General features: G+C 45.4%; 1 protein-coding gene across 2 annotated transcripts in view; it reads right to left on the reverse strand.

The window, feature by feature from the left end:
• Nucleotides 1-10,554, reverse strand: part of SLC22A23 (solute carrier family 22 member 23) — a 116,421-nt gene extending 105,867 nt beyond the window's left edge. For both annotated transcript variants that reach the window (XM_074899615.1, XM_074899614.1), the window contains exon 1: nucleotides 9,368-10,554. In XM_074899615.1, coding sequence (XP_074755716.1) covers nucleotides 9,368-9,910 — 543 coding nt within the window. In that variant the 5' untranslated portion in view covers nucleotides 9,911-10,554. The remainder of the gene's footprint in view (nucleotides 1-9,367) is intronic.
• Nucleotides 10,555-18,745: the final 8,191 nt, after the last annotated feature.

The raw sequence follows: 18,745 nt of genomic DNA on the forward strand, positions 1-18,745 counted from the left end.
TTAGTCTATGCCATAAGCAGAAAAGACCCTCCAAGTTATCTACCGAGCACAGTGTCTCAAGATAGAGATGCCATCTGAAGCACCGAAAAACTGGAAAAGTTTCATCTACTCTTCAACTTCCCACTTTAATCAGGAGCAATTAGCTCTTCTGTTCCCAACCTTGTTCTCATCACAGACCTGTTTCTTTTCCCCACTGGGAGAGGGAATAAGGAAGTTTGCTAAGTAAATAATCATCAGTAATATGCTAACAATTAAAATATGATTTGTTAATCATATGACAGTCTTCTGAACACTCAATATGATTAAATCAATTTTAGTAGCATCCATATCCCACCCGCTTCACCACTACTACTTTTATTTTCAGTAGCAGGAGTTCCCTTTATTCTGAGGCATTCTGATCTTCTCCAGCCTTCGCCCTTCCCACATTAGTCAACTAACTAGTTTCTCAGCTGATGCAATCTGCTTTGCTTTTTCCAACTCTACAATGTCATCTAACATCAAACAGTTGGGAGATACAAAATCTTGCTTGCAGCTTTCACAAACTCTATAATTTTCCAGAGAGCAGGAACGGGATGTTTCCATCTCTCTTTTACATCTCTGTGCTGCAATTAAGTATCTTTTCTACACATATTCCAACATCATTAGGATCCTGTCAAAAAACTGACTTTAATTTTAAACATATTCTTTGCTATAAGACCTGTAACTGTTTGCCTCCCTCCAGTTGCATGAAAAGACCAGGAGCAACAACACCCATCACTAAAACTGAGACACACATGAAATGGGTTTTCGAGTGTCACCCCTCAGTTCTCAGCTGACAACAACCTTTATTCTGAACAAGGTACATGCTGCTGGGACTGACTTTGCAATCAAACTAAATAAAAAGTTAAACTAGTTTACAAATCTTTATTTAGAACAGGTCTAGGCCCTGTAAATATAAGGCATTTAAAAAAACCCCAATATTTTGGTTAAATATTAACATTCGCTATCAACTGATTATGGAAAACAAGTTAACACTTTGAGAACTGATATTTTTCAGGCTGCCAAAACCATGCATAAAACATCACATGTTTGCAGCCTTGAGAGGGCTCATATGAAGACCTAATTTACTACCTTATTGGGCCTTTTTAAAAGTAGGGGGGAAAGAGCTTGAAAGTGTCAAAAGTGGCATGAAACTCTCAAATGGAGAAGGGGGAAGGAGCAGACAAGAGGAGGAAGCCATTGCTTGTGAGAAATACTTGCTCAAAGTCACCATAGATGAAAAGATCAGACACCTTAGTTTTGACATGCAATTATTGCTGCCGTGACCCTGCCCTCTCATCATTTGAGGACTACAGCTATTACAGCTCAGGCAATAAGAAAGGGAAAAGGAGAGTGGGAAAAAAGACTTTAATATTAAGGAGAAAAATTTTCCACTTGTTTTACAAACCAAAATATGAAACTGGTCCGTCAAGCTTGTATTGTTCAAGCAGACAATGTCTTACACAGCCCTGGGAGACAGAGCAGGGGAAAGGTCTGATGGTTTGATTTACATTCCCTATCTTTAATATTTGTAGGGTGGACATTGCGACATTGCCTACACTTTCGTGGACTTTGGTCTGGAGGCCAGAAGGAGACCTGCACAGCTCCAGAGTGCTGCAGAGTAACAGGGAGAGGGTAGTTGAGCCAAAATGAATTCTTCCACAACTGTCTGGAGCTGAAAAACCTTTTCCAGGGAACCAGACCACCCTGCTCTGAAAACAGTGCGCAAGAGTAACTATAGATCACATGTTGTTGGACAAGGCGAACGTACCGCTTCCCTGCGCCTCACAAGCAGCACTCCTGATTCTCCCAGCTTTGCTACTTGTGGATTTAGACAGGCATCCCAGAAATGAGTATCAGGACATATTCACTCATTTAGTTTTTTATTCTTGTGCTTCAGCAGAACAACTGGCATTTGGGTCTTTCCCAAATTAAAACAAAATAAAAATCCTAACAAAATAAAAAAGCCTAACAATGTACTACACACATTGAATTTTCCTTCTAGGGAGGAGATTAAAAAAAAAGAGAGAAGAAAAAGAAGTTTTCTCCACAGAAGCCAGTCCCATCCAGCCCATCATCCTCTGAGCACGTTTGCCCTCGCCTCATCAGCGCACAGGGCAGGCAGGAGTTTCTGCCCCAAATGTGATTGCCAGTAGCACCAGAGGCAAGCACTGTGGCCAGCTGCCAATCCATCTCCCGTCGCGTGGGAATAGGCACAGACCCACAGTGAGCTCCCAGCAGATATGACGTGGCCCAGATCACCAGGAGCTATACAACATGCATGTTAATCATTGCCGCCTGCTGTGTTTTATGGGCTGGCGGCATGGCAGGCTCTGTGGCACCTGCACTGGGCATGGGTCAGCACGGCTCCGGTATCTGACGCCAACACTGTTTTTTCCTGGATATCTCTGCAACACACCCTATGACATGTTCTGGAAGGGGCTTGAACCTCTTTTCTTCCTCCTTCAGTTCCCTTCCTTCCCCCTGACTTTAAAAGGGAATCCGAAGTGCACACAGGGTCACTTGCTATCAAAAGTCAACTGGAAAAAAAGTATAAAAATAAGTTACATTATGAGAGCTAAGCACAAATTTCATTTCGGAGTTGAGGTGATCGAGCCCAAGAGAAGTTCCTCTGAGAGAATTCAGTGCAAGAATCGAACACTCAGCACTGCTGCAAAGCTGCAGCATCTTCCCATGACAGGGTTCTCTGCTCTTCTACACATCATCTATAGCAAACCCCATTCCTTTCTTCTACAGCAAGATCTCAGCCCAACTAATTCCACAGTTACTCATGGGTAACCCAGCACCATCCAGACCGTGCTGCAGAAGAGGAGGTGGAAGGAGTATGAAAGGGAGTGAGTGAGGGCAGCTGACCCAACCACAGATGCCAGGTAGCACAGAAGGGAATCCAGTCAGAAACAAATAAGCTGACAGTGAAAACAGAAGACAAGGTGCACAAAAGCACTGGATCCCTTCTGGCATTTTCTAAATTTAGCAGCTCTCTGGAATTCATTTGGAAAGCTTTAATTTAAGACTTTGCACCATTAGTATGGCCAAAAGTTTTTAGGTTAAGGAAAACCGTAAGTCTCGTAGTATTCCAGATGTTATTTCATTAAAAATAATGAACACTTTCATGTTCGGCTGGCCCGTAATCCTCATCTCAATGTTACCATCAGAACTGGCTTCAAATTAGATGCCTTCATAAGTGCCAGTTTCTCCTCTTTGACAAACGCTTTAAGAAAAACATGAGGTCATCTTTTCTATTCACACTCTTGTAGCCAGAGCAAGAAGTAAAACTGTTAGTGCACTTTAGAAATTTGGTTTTAGACTGCCTGAACAGCTGGTAAATATACACCATAGCCTACAACGTCTGCCAAAGCATGGGCAGTGTCAGTATATTTAAACTAAATGACTGAGATACAGGATGTATCAGGGAGTGGAAACAAAAACAAACAAAACCCCAACGATTTCAAACATCACATCCATCCAGGAAAAAAAAAAAAAAAAAAAAGCAGTTGTTTGACATACCCACAGAAAATGAGGAATATGAAAGGCTCAATAGCAAGTCTTGGAAAGCTGAGAATGACTTAAAGATATTTCAATACAGAATCACCTTCCTAGAGGATCACTGTTAGTTCTACCAATGCTACAAACTATTTATGGTAGTCTGAAATCAGATTCCTCTATCCGAGACGCTTTATCTTAAGAGTGATACTAAGCATTAACTCTACACACATTCCATCTAGTGAAAAAAAAAAATAAAATCCATAACAGATAGAAAACCTGAGTTCTGATGTCGGTACTGGGCTTAGCCCAGTCTGTTTTCTAGACCGATGGCTTCAGAAATTTTTGCCACATACATAACGCACCCTCCAAATAAATAGTATCTAGGCTCACTAAACAAGTATTTGTAGTCTGGTGATATCATACTTGGTTATCTCAAACATTAGGTAATTTTCTGTTTGCAGGCAGGCAGAGGACAGTTCTTCACCACCAGGAAACTGCAGGTACTGTTCCCAAAACAGCCATCCCCTTTCTTCACACCACTCAGTGAGAAACTCACCCCGTTGTTTTAGGGTGTTGTTCACCAGCACCCTGATAACCGGGAAGACTCCATCAGCACATTCTGCATGTAGGGGCAAGCCCCAGAGCAGCTGCAGCAGGACAGGCCATTGGCTCTCCTTGCTCCCTCTTTAACCAGCAGATTTCTCAAGCCTGCAGACTTCCCTCTTTAACCAGCAGATTTCTCAGACCAGCAACCGCTGTTTATCAGCTAACTTGCAGAGGGAAGTGTGTGTGTGTGGAGAAGTTTGGGATCTCTCCCATAGCTGAGGAAGCCATAAAAAAAATACAAGTTTGCCGTGTTCTGCCAGTATTTCTGGATACCTCTGACCACAGGGACTTGTTGACCCCTTCAGCTCCCTTTAGGAACAGAGAGTAATTTCAAAGCTTCGTCTGAAAGAAATTTAGAATAGTCTTTCTGCCCATTGCAAGTATCTGCCTTGCAGGTCCCTATGCCCCCTTCAATCTGTACAAGGTAAGCAAGGGCATGGGTGATATACTAGCTTCGATCTTGCCGCTTTTGACTCAACTACTGCACTGGGTACAATAACTCAAAATTTTCATTGATTTGGGACTAGGTAGAAGCCAGTCAGCCAGCAACCAACACTGACAAGACAAATCCTGTCAGTTGCAGGGGGGGGGGGAAAAAAAAAAAAAAAAAAAAGCAGCATCAGCGTTTCTGAAGTCTCTTTGCAGAGACCAGCCAACTGGAGGATAGGCAGAAATGAGCGAGACTCCAGGCAAAAATTGGGAGGAGGTAAGGGTGGCATAGCTCTTATTTTTTTAAGGACATTGTCAGATCCTGAAACTGTGAAAGTCCACTTGAAATGCACACCTGTCTGCTACCCCAAGAAGCACCACAAGCCATGCCAAATTTATCATCACTATTATCACACACAGATTTGTTTGCTGTACCATTTCTGGCTACTTGCAGATACCTGCAATAATCCCATGAGAAAACACCACAGCCTAGGGCAGGTGTCACTGCACAGAACCATCTTGCTTTATTAACCCAAGAGAAAACCCATTAAAAAAATAATTTAAAAAATGTATTTAAAAGAGAAAGTTTTCCACCAGGTTAGGAAGCTGCATCAGCTGAAACCGCATCTAGAAAAAGTGCCAGAACTGCCATAAAAGCAAGAGGACGAAAGGCTGGTAGGGCACAGACATCTCCCCTTGTAAGAGCAAAGAGCATTACATCACACCTTGAACTGATCCAAGTTCATACCAAGACAGCACTGCCCAGTGTTCACTGTATGGCAGCACTGCCCCCAAACCATTTAGCTCCTCTGAATTAAGTTCTGCTTTTTTGGAGGGGACAATATGCTAGAGGTTCAGCCAAATTGGCACAAGAACGATCAAACCAGTGGCAAATAGGTAAAATGATGGCATGTTACTTGGGAAAGAAGATGACTCAACCCAAATCAAGTGGGAAGTTGAGAGCCAAGAGAACAGCACTGCAGCAAAACAAGGCATCTGGAGCAAAAAAGCAGCCACAACAGGAATTCCCTTCTGACTAGACATGAAATATTATTACATAATTGCTCTGGGTGATTAAAACGCAGCCTTCAACTAACCACTTCCCTCTACGCCACCCCCAAGAGGTGGGACGATCTGGAACGCTGCGGGTGTGCATGGAGGGATGCTGTGCTATCAACCGTTGCAATTTAATCAAGCCTCAGTCCTTGCCCATTGTCAGCTTTTGGTGTCCATTATACAAATTAGCATTCAGAACAACAACCAACCCCCCCATGTAATGCAATTGAACACAGCAGACAGGTCATCCTAGTAATAGAGGGAAAAACCCAAAACCCGTCAGTTCTGTAACTAAGGGCTTCCATGAAAACTTTGCCCCAAGACTACAGCTGGCTTTGCAGATCCAAGTCAGAAGATCCAGGCACTAAAGAAGTTAACAAGACAGTTAGAAAAGTCCTTGCTGAGTACACGCTCCAACTTCCTGCTAGGCTTCACAGCTACATAGGTTTAGCTCTCATTATGTTACTTACTGCATTAATGTTAATAATTTACCTGAAGGATCACTTTGCAGATGTGTAAAATGAGACCTCAGGTGTCCCCATGGCAAAAAAGAAGAGTATTTCCCAGCATCTTTCCTTTGAACAGTGGCGAGATACATGGACCGTTTAAATGACAGGTTGGTGGTTTTTTGTTTTTGTTTTTTTTTTTTTTTTTACTAGCCTTTTGCCTGAAGGCTAGTTCAGGATGCTTCTCTCAGACAATACACATGTACTCTGCTCATAGCAGCGTGATAACGAAGAGATGAAAATCCTCAAAGAAGCATTTAGCAGTGGAAAAGCTTTACAAGTGAATTGTCCTAAAGGAAGATATTTACGTACAAACCAAGCTAAAGTCTAAGATTTATGTACTGAGTCAGGACATTAGCTCAGATGGGTGATTTAATATGGCCACTGGAATCCCTGTGGTTAAATTATGCATCTGACCTCTTCACTATATGTATTTCAACAGTGTTAAATAATAAGCAGTACGTCCTTTATTACCATTTCCAGTTCTAATGACTGGCAGCACTATAAAAAGCAGCGTTCCCAGTGACTCAGTCACCGAGGTCAGGATAATGGCAGCGCCTAGCGTGGCAATGCCAATCTTCAAGGAAGGTGCAAGGCCACCCCTGGCTCCAGCAATGTCTTAAAGAGAAGCGGGGCAAAGCACAGAGCAGGGCTGGAAACAGCAAGGTCTCCACTCCATCAATCCCAAGCATGACACAGGCTGAGAGAAAATAGGCACTGGGGAAGGGAGAGCTGAGAAAGCCTGGGCAGAGAGACAACATCTGATGAAGGGTACCATTAGGAGAGAGGCTGTGGAGACAGTGAAACTTAAAGCAGTTTAAGGACAGCTGTCTGCTCCCAAGGAATAGGGGACAGTGACATCTCACGTGCACGTACATCAAGAAAAATGGAGAGCAGGAACTATGATTCATGTTAAATAACCACAACTGTTTTGTCATTTCTGAAGACAAAGCAATGATGGAGCATCCAGCAGCAATTAGCTCTGACCACTGAAGATGAGAACAAGGGGATTTACTGGCCAAACAAAAGTGCATTTTTTATTAATATACTTTTGGCTCTCTTTATGATATTTCAATATAACCCCTGGCTACTACACAAATGAGCGTATATTAGACTAAGATTTAATAAAACTCTATTTAGAAAGATGAGAACATTGCATAATACATTACAGAAACAAATGTATTTTTGAGAGGAGTTAAGGGAGTTCTGAACATCCAGTCTTCTGAATTCATCCAGGGCAGCTCCTTCTCACAAAGGATGGTGGGATACACGTAAGAGGAGTCAGCAGTTACAAGAATTGCTCCCAGAGTGTCAGAGCTCCTGGAGGTTTATAAGAAAGGAAGTCCAGATGAAGCCCCACCAGTGTTCTGCCTGGGTTTTTCCTCTCTTTCTTCAGTAGGATAAAAAAAGACAGCACACCCACCCAGAAAACCCCCCAAACAAAACCAAAGCACAAACTAAGGAGGAATCCTGACCCCGAGAAAACAACCTAATTATAATTACACAGGATTACAAATCAAAGCGAAAAAGCTGCCAAGTTTTTAGAAGCAAGCATACAACAAAAATAAAAACTCCATGCTGGAAAAACCCATAGTCTCAAAAGATGATTATTATTCTTTCTAATAGAAAACAAGACAGCGGGGACCACAGATGTTTGTTTATCCCTTAAAATTGATCTGCCCTTTACCACAAGTTCCTCTAAAGAACACTTTTCTTATTATTTTTAAAGAAGCATGCAAGATAGCAAACTAACTCTCCCTCGACCTTTTGTGGCCAACTTGATGATGACCTTCAAAAGATTCAAACATTTAAAAAATTTTTTTTTACAGTTTACGCTAAAAAGAAATATTTCAAGATTTTTTTTTTCATGGTTAAGCATCAGTGTTAAACCCTAAAGCGCATGAATAGCTCAGTCTCTTGTTATAAACAGAAGAAAATCAGCCTCACTTAAATGTCAAATTTCATTATGCACTTCTACATCACAAACCATTCAACCCCACCATGTGCCTGATTTTCTCATGAAAAGAGTGTAGTTGGGTTACTTTTTTTTTTTTTCTTTTTTCAGTCCACTCAGGGTTCAAGGTTTTGAGGGACTTGCTTTACCTGCTTTTTCCCCACTGCACACGCTTTCAAGGGACACAAAAATCCAAATTATTTTCAGTGACTCAATACGAAGCACAATCATGACAGTCATCTGATTATTGCTGCGTTTTTCTCCCAACCAGATAAACTCAATTAATCCAAACCACTGCTCCCAAGCAGGAAGAAATTTTTGCCGATTTTAGGGAAGGGGTGTCTTGAGGTTAAGGGAACTACTTTCTTGGTGTAGCAGTTTCATTTTACATTTCCAAGAGCTCTAGTTTGCCTTTTAATACCAACGAGGCCCATCCACAGCTGGCAGGGCTTTTGCAGGGCTGCCACCATAAACAAGCAGGAGCTTTCGGGTGAAAAGGCGAGGCATTTTTTTGCACGCACTACTCAGCAAATATGAAGTAAGAGCAGAAAGCGGCGCAGCCCTCCTCAGAAATTTTCCACCTTAGCCATTACATCAGGAAACACAAAACAGAGCAGGCACGCACTTTCTGCCTCTAGAGTACAACAACTTGTGTGAGATGTTTCTTCTTTTACTGCTCTACCAAACCAGTTATCAAGGGAATAAGCACAAACAATAATAATTCAGCAGAACTTTGTCTTTTTTTCATCCTCACAGTGACCACCTCACCAGCTTCCCCAAAAAACCAACCTGGCTTTTTGTTTGTAGGGCTGCTTTAGTACAGTTGAGCAAAGACGAGCGATACCCCAACTGGAGCCTTCTCCACAACCCTGTCCCCTCACTAGCTGGTGACACTCGCCCGCAGCGTCTTTCCCACAGACGCCCGCGTCCCAAGACAGCAGGACAACTGCCATCGCTGGGATCCCAAAGGTGGGCCGAGGATCCCGTTTCCAGACATAACTTTGCAGCTCAGCGCCGCAACCAACGGCCCGGTACAAACCCATCGGACAGACACACATCACGACACCCGGGGAGGGAAAGGATTACGGGGATGCGGGATGTACTCCCAATGGCAGGGTAACCCACGGGGCGCCTGGCCGACACAGCTGCGGCACACACTGACAGATCCGCATCGTGTCCAGCTGCTCGTCTTGTGTTAGGAAAAGCGTGCGGTGAGCGGGGCTGGGGTCGCGCTGAGGGGTTCGGTGAGGGCCGGACGGGGAGGGGGGCCGGGGGAAGCCGCCTTTCTCACCTTGCTCACGACGTTTTGGACGAGGCCGGCTCTGATGCGGTAGTGCCACTCGTGGCAGTCGCACTCGCTGCCGTTGCCCCCCGCGGGGGTTGGCAGCCCGGGCGGGGGGAAGATGCTGCCGTTGCCGCTGCGGTTGGCGTGGCCCGGCGCCAGGGACCCGCTCCAGTTGCCCTGGCCGTCCGCCTCCCGGCACCAGAAGTCGGGCTGGTCCAGGAGGAAGGAGTCCGAGAACTTGCTGAAGCCGATGAAGAGGGCCGGGACCCAGGTGAGCAGCACCAGGGTCCGCTGGTACCCGCCGCCCAGCCCCCCGAGGAAGGGCAGCACCGAGCCGTCGTAGTCGAGGAGCAGCGGGCTGCAGGCGGCGGCGGGCGTCTGCACCGGCACCGGTACCGCCTGGATCTCGGCCCCGGCGGCGTTGGCGGGGGGCGGCCCCGGGGGGGCGGCGGCGTTGGCGCCCCCCGCCCCGGCGCCCGGCACCGAGCCGTTCTCCTCCGGCAGCGGCCGGCCCCCGCCGCCCGCCTCGCGGCGCCGGTCTATCGCCATCCAGCCGCCCGGGGGGGCTCACATAGGGGTGGGGGGGCGCTGGGGCAGCCCCGGCTCCCTCGCCAGTCCTCCCCTCCACGCACGCACACCTTGCAACGTAATAGACTGCACACACGCTCCCCGCCGGACCCGGCAGGAGGCGGCTGGGGGAGGGAGGGAGGACGGGAGGGAGAGGGGGAGGGAGGAAGGAGAGGGGCGAAGAAAGGGGGAGACACCGAGCGAGCCCCTCGCTCGCTCCCTTCCTCACCCGCACCCTGCGGCCACGAACCGCTGCAGCTGCCGGTGATGCCCCCCCTCCCCTCGCCTGTGCGTCAGGCTGCACTCATCCCAGCTCTCCCTTCCCCCCTCCGAGAGGCACCGCCGAAAATAAAAGGAAGGATCCAGCCGGATCCGAGCATGCAATGGGCCAAAGGAGAGGGAGGGAGAAGGGGGGGGGGGAGAAGGAAAAAAAAAGAATAAACCAACCAGCCTGCGAACCAAACCCTGCAACAACAAACCAAGCAAAACCGGTGCAGCAAGGCTCTACGAACACGCCTCCTCTCCGGGTTTTGGTGAGGAGGAGGAGGAGGAGGAGGAGGGAGGAGGAGAGGGAAGGCAAAGGAAGGAGGAGAAGAAAATAACAGCTCCCGACGCGGCTTCCCCGCTTCCCGCACAGCTAAGGGTCCCCCCCCAGCCGCGGCAGCGGCGGCGGCAGCCCCCAGCACCCCCCCGCCGGCCCCTCGCAGCCTCCCGTCCCGCACATCTGTCTCCGCAGCGCGGGGCCCCGCCGGCCCCTCCGCGGCCCGGGCTGCGGGCACCGCCGTGCGCCTCCCGCCGCACCCCGCTCCGCGCCGTGCCGCCCCTCCGGAGGCGGGCGAGCAGCCCGGCCGGCTCCCGGCCCTCCGCCTCCCGGCAGCCCCCACCTGCCGGCCCGGCCCCGCCGCCCCGCTCCGCGCTGCTCCGCCTCCGCGGTGCCGGGCGGCCGCACCTGCTCCCGCCGCGCCGCCGGCCCGGCCCGGCCCGGCCCCCCCGCAGGGACCCGCCGCCGCCGCCGGGGGCGGGACGGCGCCGCGGGGCGGGGAGGGGAGGGCAGGGCGCGGGGCGGCTCCGCGTGGGCTCCGCGCCGCCCCGCGGCCGCGCTGCGCTGCGCACCGGGGAGGGCGGGGTGAGGGCTCCCGCTCTACGGGCGCGCTCGTTTCCATACCCATTATTTACAGGGTCTCCCCTTGAATAATGCAGCGCAGCGGCCGCTGGCGGGGCCGAGCGGCTGAAGGGGGGGCCGGAGCGGGCACAGACCGGGAGGCAAGACCCGAAAGTCGGGGTGGGGGGCAACGCCGAGACCTAGAGCTGTGGGAGGAGGTGTACCCGCACCGTTTCGGTCAGGCTGTCAAATTAGTGCGCCCTTAGGAAAAAACTAATGATCGTACCAACACCTGACATGAATTGTAAAATAGACGGATCAAATTTGTGAAGGTTATTTTTGCCTTAAGCTAAATTTACTTCAGCGTGCAAGTGCCTCAGACTATTTTCATAGTGGAGCGTAGCCCGTGCATTACGGAGCTGTGCGGTTATTTTTTCCTTTGGAAGAAAGGAGAGACAACAGATCAATATATGCTTGTACACATGAACATGGCTAGTGAGCAGAAAGTACTTGTGTGCATTAGAAAAGGACTGGTGTCACTACTGACCGTAAATGGGAGAGCAAGTTGCTGCTGGATTTTCATTTATGTGATCTGGTCTCTGCAAGCGAGTTACTGTACGCCATTAACTCCTTAGATCTTCCACCCTTTAGCTCCTTTTCTCTCATAGGACACCAAAAAGGTTTCCTACCGACTGGTGGCTCTGGATCCCTTTTGCAGAGCTTCCCTCTGTCCCGCTCTGAGGGATCCCCAGTACCCCAGCAGCCTCCCCGGCCGGCACTTCATCCTCCCGTCTGACCTGCATATTCCTTGCTGAAACGTGAACCTGATGCTCCCAGCCCAGGAAAGTCCCCTCTTTCTCTTCCTGTATTGCAGTGCCCTTTTATATCTGATGGCTGTTATCGTGTCCCCACACCATGTTTTCTTTATGACAACCAGCTGCAATTTGTCCGCCTCTCCTCCTGTCTCCTCGGCCACCCAGTGATTGCCCCAGCTCTCCTCTGGTTTCCCCTCAGCTGCTGCCTGCAGCACGCACTGAGCGGTGCCCCAGCCTCCATGTGTGCAGGGCGTTAGCCCCGCCTGCAGAAACAGCTCCTCTTCCTGCTTTTCAGTCACATTCTGTGTTTTCCAAGCAATTTTTTAGGATTATTTTGAATTCTTATCTCATCCACCAATGTACTTGCAGTTTGTCCCTGATCAATGCCATCTCTGAAGGCCACTAATGAAATGTCCCAGGACAGACGCCTCTGGAGTTGCATCTATAATCCACCTGTTTGCCAGTAAACCACCGACAACTGCCGTTTCCACAGTTTTTTACCCACTGACCGAATTTTTCACATAAACTGACCTCCCTCATTTATGTGCAGAGCCTAACCAAGGCACAGATGATTACGGTCCTTGCTCCTTTCTTCCATAACAAGGTCTGCTCCTCTATCACCAAAGGAAATTTGGCCAGCTTGTCCCAATTTCTTGTTGACAAGTCCATGTTAATAGTTGCTTATCTCATTGTTTCCTTCTATCTGTTTACAAATAATACGTCTGTTCGTACTAGGTACTTTCCGGGGAAAAAAAATGTCTGGTTGGTCTATTTATTTACTGTTTGGTTTTTTAATTCCCTTGTTAAAGATAGGCACCAGTTTTGTCTTTTTCTATCAGCATGGTCCTTGGCCATCTTCCCCAAGTCCTCAGAGATAAATGCTAGTGTTTCCAACGCTGTTTGAGCCATTTCCTTCAACACCCTTGTGTGAAGTCCAGCCAGCCTGTTGGTTTCAATACCTCTAAGTTATTTAAGTACTCTTGTGACTGGTTCTGTCCCATTCTGGGCTGAAACCTTATTCCCTGGTCATTAATATGTATTATGTCAATATCACAAGTGACCTCTTTCAACTGAGACTGGTGCAAAAAAGGCCTACTCTGAGCCTTCTCAGCATCAGTCAATAGCTTTCTCTCTCCGATGAGTAATCCACTTTCTTTTGACTTCCTCTTACCACTGATGTACTTACTGAACGATTTCTTGTTACTTGCGATGCTCTTGCCAGTTAAGTTTTATTTGTTGTATTGGCTGTTTTGTGTTTGTCCCCATCTGCTCTTGCTAGGCAGCACTTCTGCACTTATCCCGTGGAAACCTGACCTACTTTCTCTGTGTTTCCTTTTTGTGAGCTCACGATTTAGCCTGTTTGGTTACTTCCCTTCCTAGATTTCTTCTGTGATGGCATTGTTTGGGACATGTCTTCTAGAAACTCCCAGCTACCACTTGCTGTCCTTTCCCACTAAGGTTCCCCTTGGCATGGCCTGGAGTTGGCAGGGAAAAATGAAGACGGGAAGAGGACTTTGGGAACTGAGTCTCGAGCAGAAGTTTTGAGGAAAGAGAAATTTGACTGAAGAAAGCAAAGAATTGAAAATTTGGAAGAGATGGGAGAGAAAAAAAGAGCCCTTAGAGAAGGAAGTAGGCGTATTGTGAATGAGTAGATCTTGTAGAAACAGAATAAAGTCATACAGTACAATGAAAAGCCCGTAATGAGAGCTGTCAACCCTTACTCAAGCTGACCAAATATTTTTCATCCCAAACACCTCTTTTGGGCTGCTCCTGCATCCTGAGATTTTGTTTGGAACTGAAAAATTTCAAAGATAGCACATTCCTGAGTGTTATGTATTTTTACATAGTAGAAGTTCTCCTGCTCTTGAAACAGCAATCCTTGAGAGACTGTTTCTGAGTACAGGAAGGTTGAGGACAAAAAAGGAAAGAAAACACATTTCCAGGAGTTAAATAAATTTTTGATGAAATAAGTACTACTAAGGAAAAACTTCATGGAAAAAATGTCTTTGAAATAGCAGAAATGCCTTTGCATATTCTTGTGAAAGTTGATTTTGGCTTGAATGAGGAAATGCAAAAGCTTTGAAAGGAATATTCCTGCTACATGGTGGAGCCTACACATGAGTAAATGCTGAATTTAAGATTACAGAGGCAAGCCTCTCTCTCCTGTGCAAGGCTTCACGAGATACTGCATTTTGTGATCAAGCATGGTTTCTCCAACAGTGCCTCTCTGACCTCAGAGAGAAGACATAGGACCTTTGGGGTGTCTCTTTGCTAGAGCACAAAAAGATACCATTTAAAAGATAAGTTTCATTCAAAAGGAGAATGAACCAATGTCTTTTGGCTTATTTTTTTCTACATTCACTGAGTTACATTAAAGAAATTGCCTACCGTTATAACCTGGGTCCTCTACAGTTTGGGGAGGAGGAGCAGAAAAGATGTCTTGGTGTCCTCTGACAGGAGCAGTTTGGTGCCTGATGTAACTCAGAGTGAGTGTCCTCAGAACTGGGACAATACAACAGTAGTGGAAACAGTGAACTTCGCCCTGTTGCAGAGCAAGCATCCCGCTGCAGAACAAGCACCCTGTCTGTCAGCACCCTGCCACAGCTCTGAGGATTTGAAGCCAGGACCCAGAGAAATATCACCATGTTTACAGAAAGGAGGGGGAAAAAAAATAAAATCAAGCTTCCTTAGCATTAGTGTTAATGTTTCCAGATTCTTGGAAGGCCAGCCACAGTACTCTGAAGAGCTCTTGGCATAAATTCCTGGTTTATGTGGAATTTGTAACAACCCCATTCTACATAATGACAACCCTAGTTATATTTTATTGTTTTATGGGATGTATGCTTGGTTGCCTTTTTTGTCTAAAGGAATCCTGCACTGTAGCCATGAAATCATGACAATGCAATAAACCAAAGCCTCAGTACAAATACTGATTAATAAAATCACCTCTTGGAATGCAGACTATTTAGATAATGGAGAAAAGCACCATATCTTCATAGGATCACATGATAAATCAAGTTGGAAGGGATCAGAAGGTCTCTGGTCCCACCTCCTCTTGAAGCAAGATCACATATGGGGTCAGATCAGGATGTGCAGGACTTTATCCAGATGATTTTCCCTTTACCCAGGGATTTTTCAACTCAGGAGGGCCAGGTGAGTACTGCGAGAACTGGTTGTGAGGCAAGAGAAAAAGAAAGAAAGAGGAATGAGTTAAAAATGTTAAAAGGGGCTAAGCCACTTGGGAAACCGGCAAAAAAGCCTATACTTATTTCAATGTGCTCTCCTCTGATCCTGATTGAACCACAGACACCTGACTTTTACCATTCTTCCAATGTCAGCAAAGATTAGTGAAACTCACTGGGAAAATGTTCTGTCCCTCTCTGATGCTGATTCAAATAGAAGATGACAACCTATTACTTGTGTCATTTACTCTGCTGACAGAAGTCTGTACCCCATACAGGGAAGGATGAAGCAAGGAAAGGATTCCCATCCCCCACCTGCTAGGGATATGAGCATGATGGGGAATGTGGGTGGCTTTGTTTATTATCCTAAAAACAGAGAAAATTATTTGCACACTAATTATTGGAAAAGATCACAGATGTTGCAAAATCAAGCAATCTGATGTTGGTAAATGCTGTAACTAAGATTGCTCAGGCAATGTTATGTGTGGCCCAAATCTTCTGTACATGAATTCTGATGCAACCTTTAATTAACAATGCATTATGAAGCAACCTATAATGACATGATTACGTACGATTTTTCTTGCAGATCTCATGTCTTATTCAATAAATTAAAAAAAAAAAAAAAAGAGAGAGAAAAAAAAGAAAGATGACGACTTAAGAAGCTCTGGCTCTCAGCAAGATTTAGGCACTTATAATACCTTTTAGAATCTGGGTCTCAGTGAGGAGCAATTTAATATTTTGTTTTCGACTTCTTCAGTATGGAGCCCCATGACTTATTTAATGCACTATTTTCAACACCTGTTCTCAAGAACTAATGATTAATGTCCTCATGAGATTTTTTATAATTCTCCCCTATGAAGTATCTGGGAGTTTTACAAATATTAATGCATTTATTTTCACAGTGTCTCCATAAGGGGAAAGTTTATTACCTTCTTTTCATATTGGGAAATTCAGAGGCAGGTAAGAAAGCCATGAAGTTTTGGGTACTTGCAGCTCCCAGCAATTTAGCACTCTCACGCATGGTGCAGCATTTTGTATTTTCAAAGCACAGCTCCTGTTGGCAACTGTGAATGTGCAGTGCTTTTGTAAATCAGATTCCAGACTCTCAAGGCATGCACTCGCAAAATGAGACAAATGCAACTGGAATAACATTATACGGTGCTTCGAGGAAGAGACAGAACCCTGACATCGCTCCTGGGCAAAATGACGGAGCAACCGATGCAGCATTGTATTAATAAAGAATTAAAACTAGGTAAGATAATTAGAGCCAGTTAACCTGAATTTAAGGAAAATAAACTTTGTTACTACCATTTAAAAAAAAAATAAATGTTATGAATTTGGTTAATTAAGACAATGGTACTGATGTACACTGTTAGTGACTGTACAGTAAAAAAGATAAAGTCAAGCTAGTTCCACCTTAGCTTGGTCCAGGTTGTGAGCAGATATTATCTTCCAGATACAGCTGTGCCGCCAGAAGAATCTACATCCACTAGCTGCTTGGATGTAACCATTTGCTAGCTAGAAATTTGTTCTCCTTCGAATCTGCCTGCATAGCAATTCCTGCATGCACCCCCTGCTTTACAGCAGGACAAATCAATGAAGTTCACTCAGACCGGCAACTTAAATTGCATAACCTTGCCCTGATAATTCTCCTTGAGGGGAATTCAGGAGCTCACTCAGATACATCTATACCTGTCAGCAGCCAGTTGACTTTCTAAGTTATGAATCTGGTTCTCTGGAAAAGCAGTGGCACCCCTTAATTCTTCTTCCAGGCTTCCACCTCATTTGTGATTCACCTACCTCTACAATTAACGAGGCAGCATTCTATAGGGAACGGCTTTCTTCACAGTAAGGTGACCCACATGTGAAGCAGGTCTATCCTGTTCACTGAATAAGGCAAGCACTCTGTGGAAAAAACAGTAGGTAGCCACGTAATTAAAGGCTTTTCTCACTCTACATACACAAATATTATATACACTTTATATATATATGCATGTATGTATAACACATAGACATTATGTGAACACACAGAGAGGTCAAATTAGATTTACACAAGCTATTTCACCTTGTGTAATTTCTGACTTTCAAGTGCTTCATTTTGCATTCTTCATGGTGTTTTAATGTAGGGCTTTTTTCTGTGTGTATATATTAAAACAATGAGAAAACCAAATGAGTGCTTACACAAGACAAATTTTACAGTGTGCATATTTTTTGGACACAGATTGTTTGAATGCCTTAATGGAATATAGTGAAAACAAGTAGGAATTAAGTCAGTCCAGTGGCTTTTTTAAAATTTTAAACAGATCTTCAAATACTAGAATTAGATAAATTAAATTAAATGAACAATTCTATTAAATTAAACAGGCTTTGAGCTGGATTCCTGCTTCAAAAGATGAAAGTCTCTAACAGCATTCATTTTATGTTCCTTTGGTCATAAGATGGTAGCTGAGCATCTGATGATGAAAAATCACTAGTGCAAATACATGTATATATTTTCTGCATCCTTTTCTAAGGCTGCTGACAGATTCTTAACAGAAATACTGAGACTGGAATAGTCATACTTAGTTCAGGAGCAACGTGTGTGCATTTTCACCTATTATGGGAATCACAACTTGCTACATGCAGATGCTTACTGTCACTTTTACTGTATAATTCCATTTCTAAAGGGAAAGCAAAAACCAAACAGCACCTAGGATATTCCTTAAGGATTATCAGAAGAAAGGATTCAGGACACCCTGAGGGAACTCAGTGACTCAGAGTGCAGTCTTCAGACACGTAAATTACACCTTGAACGAAGACTAACTGTGCAAGCACGTGTATATGCTACAGAAAGTAACCAAACAAATGTAAGGATGGCAACTGAAAGCCTAATTGCCTCAAATGTATGAATCACCAGGTTCCAATCTTGCAGGACCTATCTGGAATATTTAATAAAAATGGAACCTATAATCAAGAACCTTATTTGCACAGGAAATATTTCCCTTTGATTTTTTTTTTTCTTTACACCTGGATAAGAGACATGCTTGATGGGGAGTGTTTCTTTCCATGCCTGCTACTATATTGTATATGCAAGCTCAGACTCACCTAGTGTCCAGATGGTTTTGCTGTGAGTCCGTGCTTATAAGGGCTGGGAGCAATCTCCAAGGTACAGCAGTGAGACTGGAGCCTCTTCTGTTCTTCAACACAGGTCCAAACTGGATGTTACCTGTGGAGAGGCTGAGAAGGGGCAAAGTCTTAATTAAACCGTGACATGTAGCCACATGATGTTGGCATATATCCATCCACCTATTCACATGTTACCTGGCACTCGCTGCTGCTTACACCCTGCAAGTCTTGCTTGCTCTTGGACTAGATGGTCATTGTAGATCCCTTCCATCTATTCTATTCTATTCTATTCTATTCTATTCTATTCTATTCTATTCTATTCTATTCTATTCTATTCTATTCTATTCTATTCCATTCCATTCCATTCCATTCCATTCCATTCCATTCCATTCTTTCTATTCATCACAGTTGGGAATTACTGTGATACCCTGCACAGACCTTGCTACATTTCATCTGCACAAATGCAGCCCTGGATAATCTCCTACCACCCATCCACAGGGGGCACCTGCACCAGTGGCTCACAGCTCAGCTCATAGTTCTTCTGAATAAACCCTTTCAAAACCTGCAAGGAGAGGAGCATATTTTCTATTCTCCACATACAAAACAAGCATGA

This window comes from Athene noctua, chromosome 2 (genome assembly GCF_965140245.1).
Source record: "Athene noctua chromosome 2, bAthNoc1.hap1.1, whole genome shotgun sequence".
In the NCBI taxonomy this organism is placed as follows: Eukaryota; Metazoa; Chordata; class Aves; order Strigiformes; family Strigidae; genus Athene; species Athene noctua.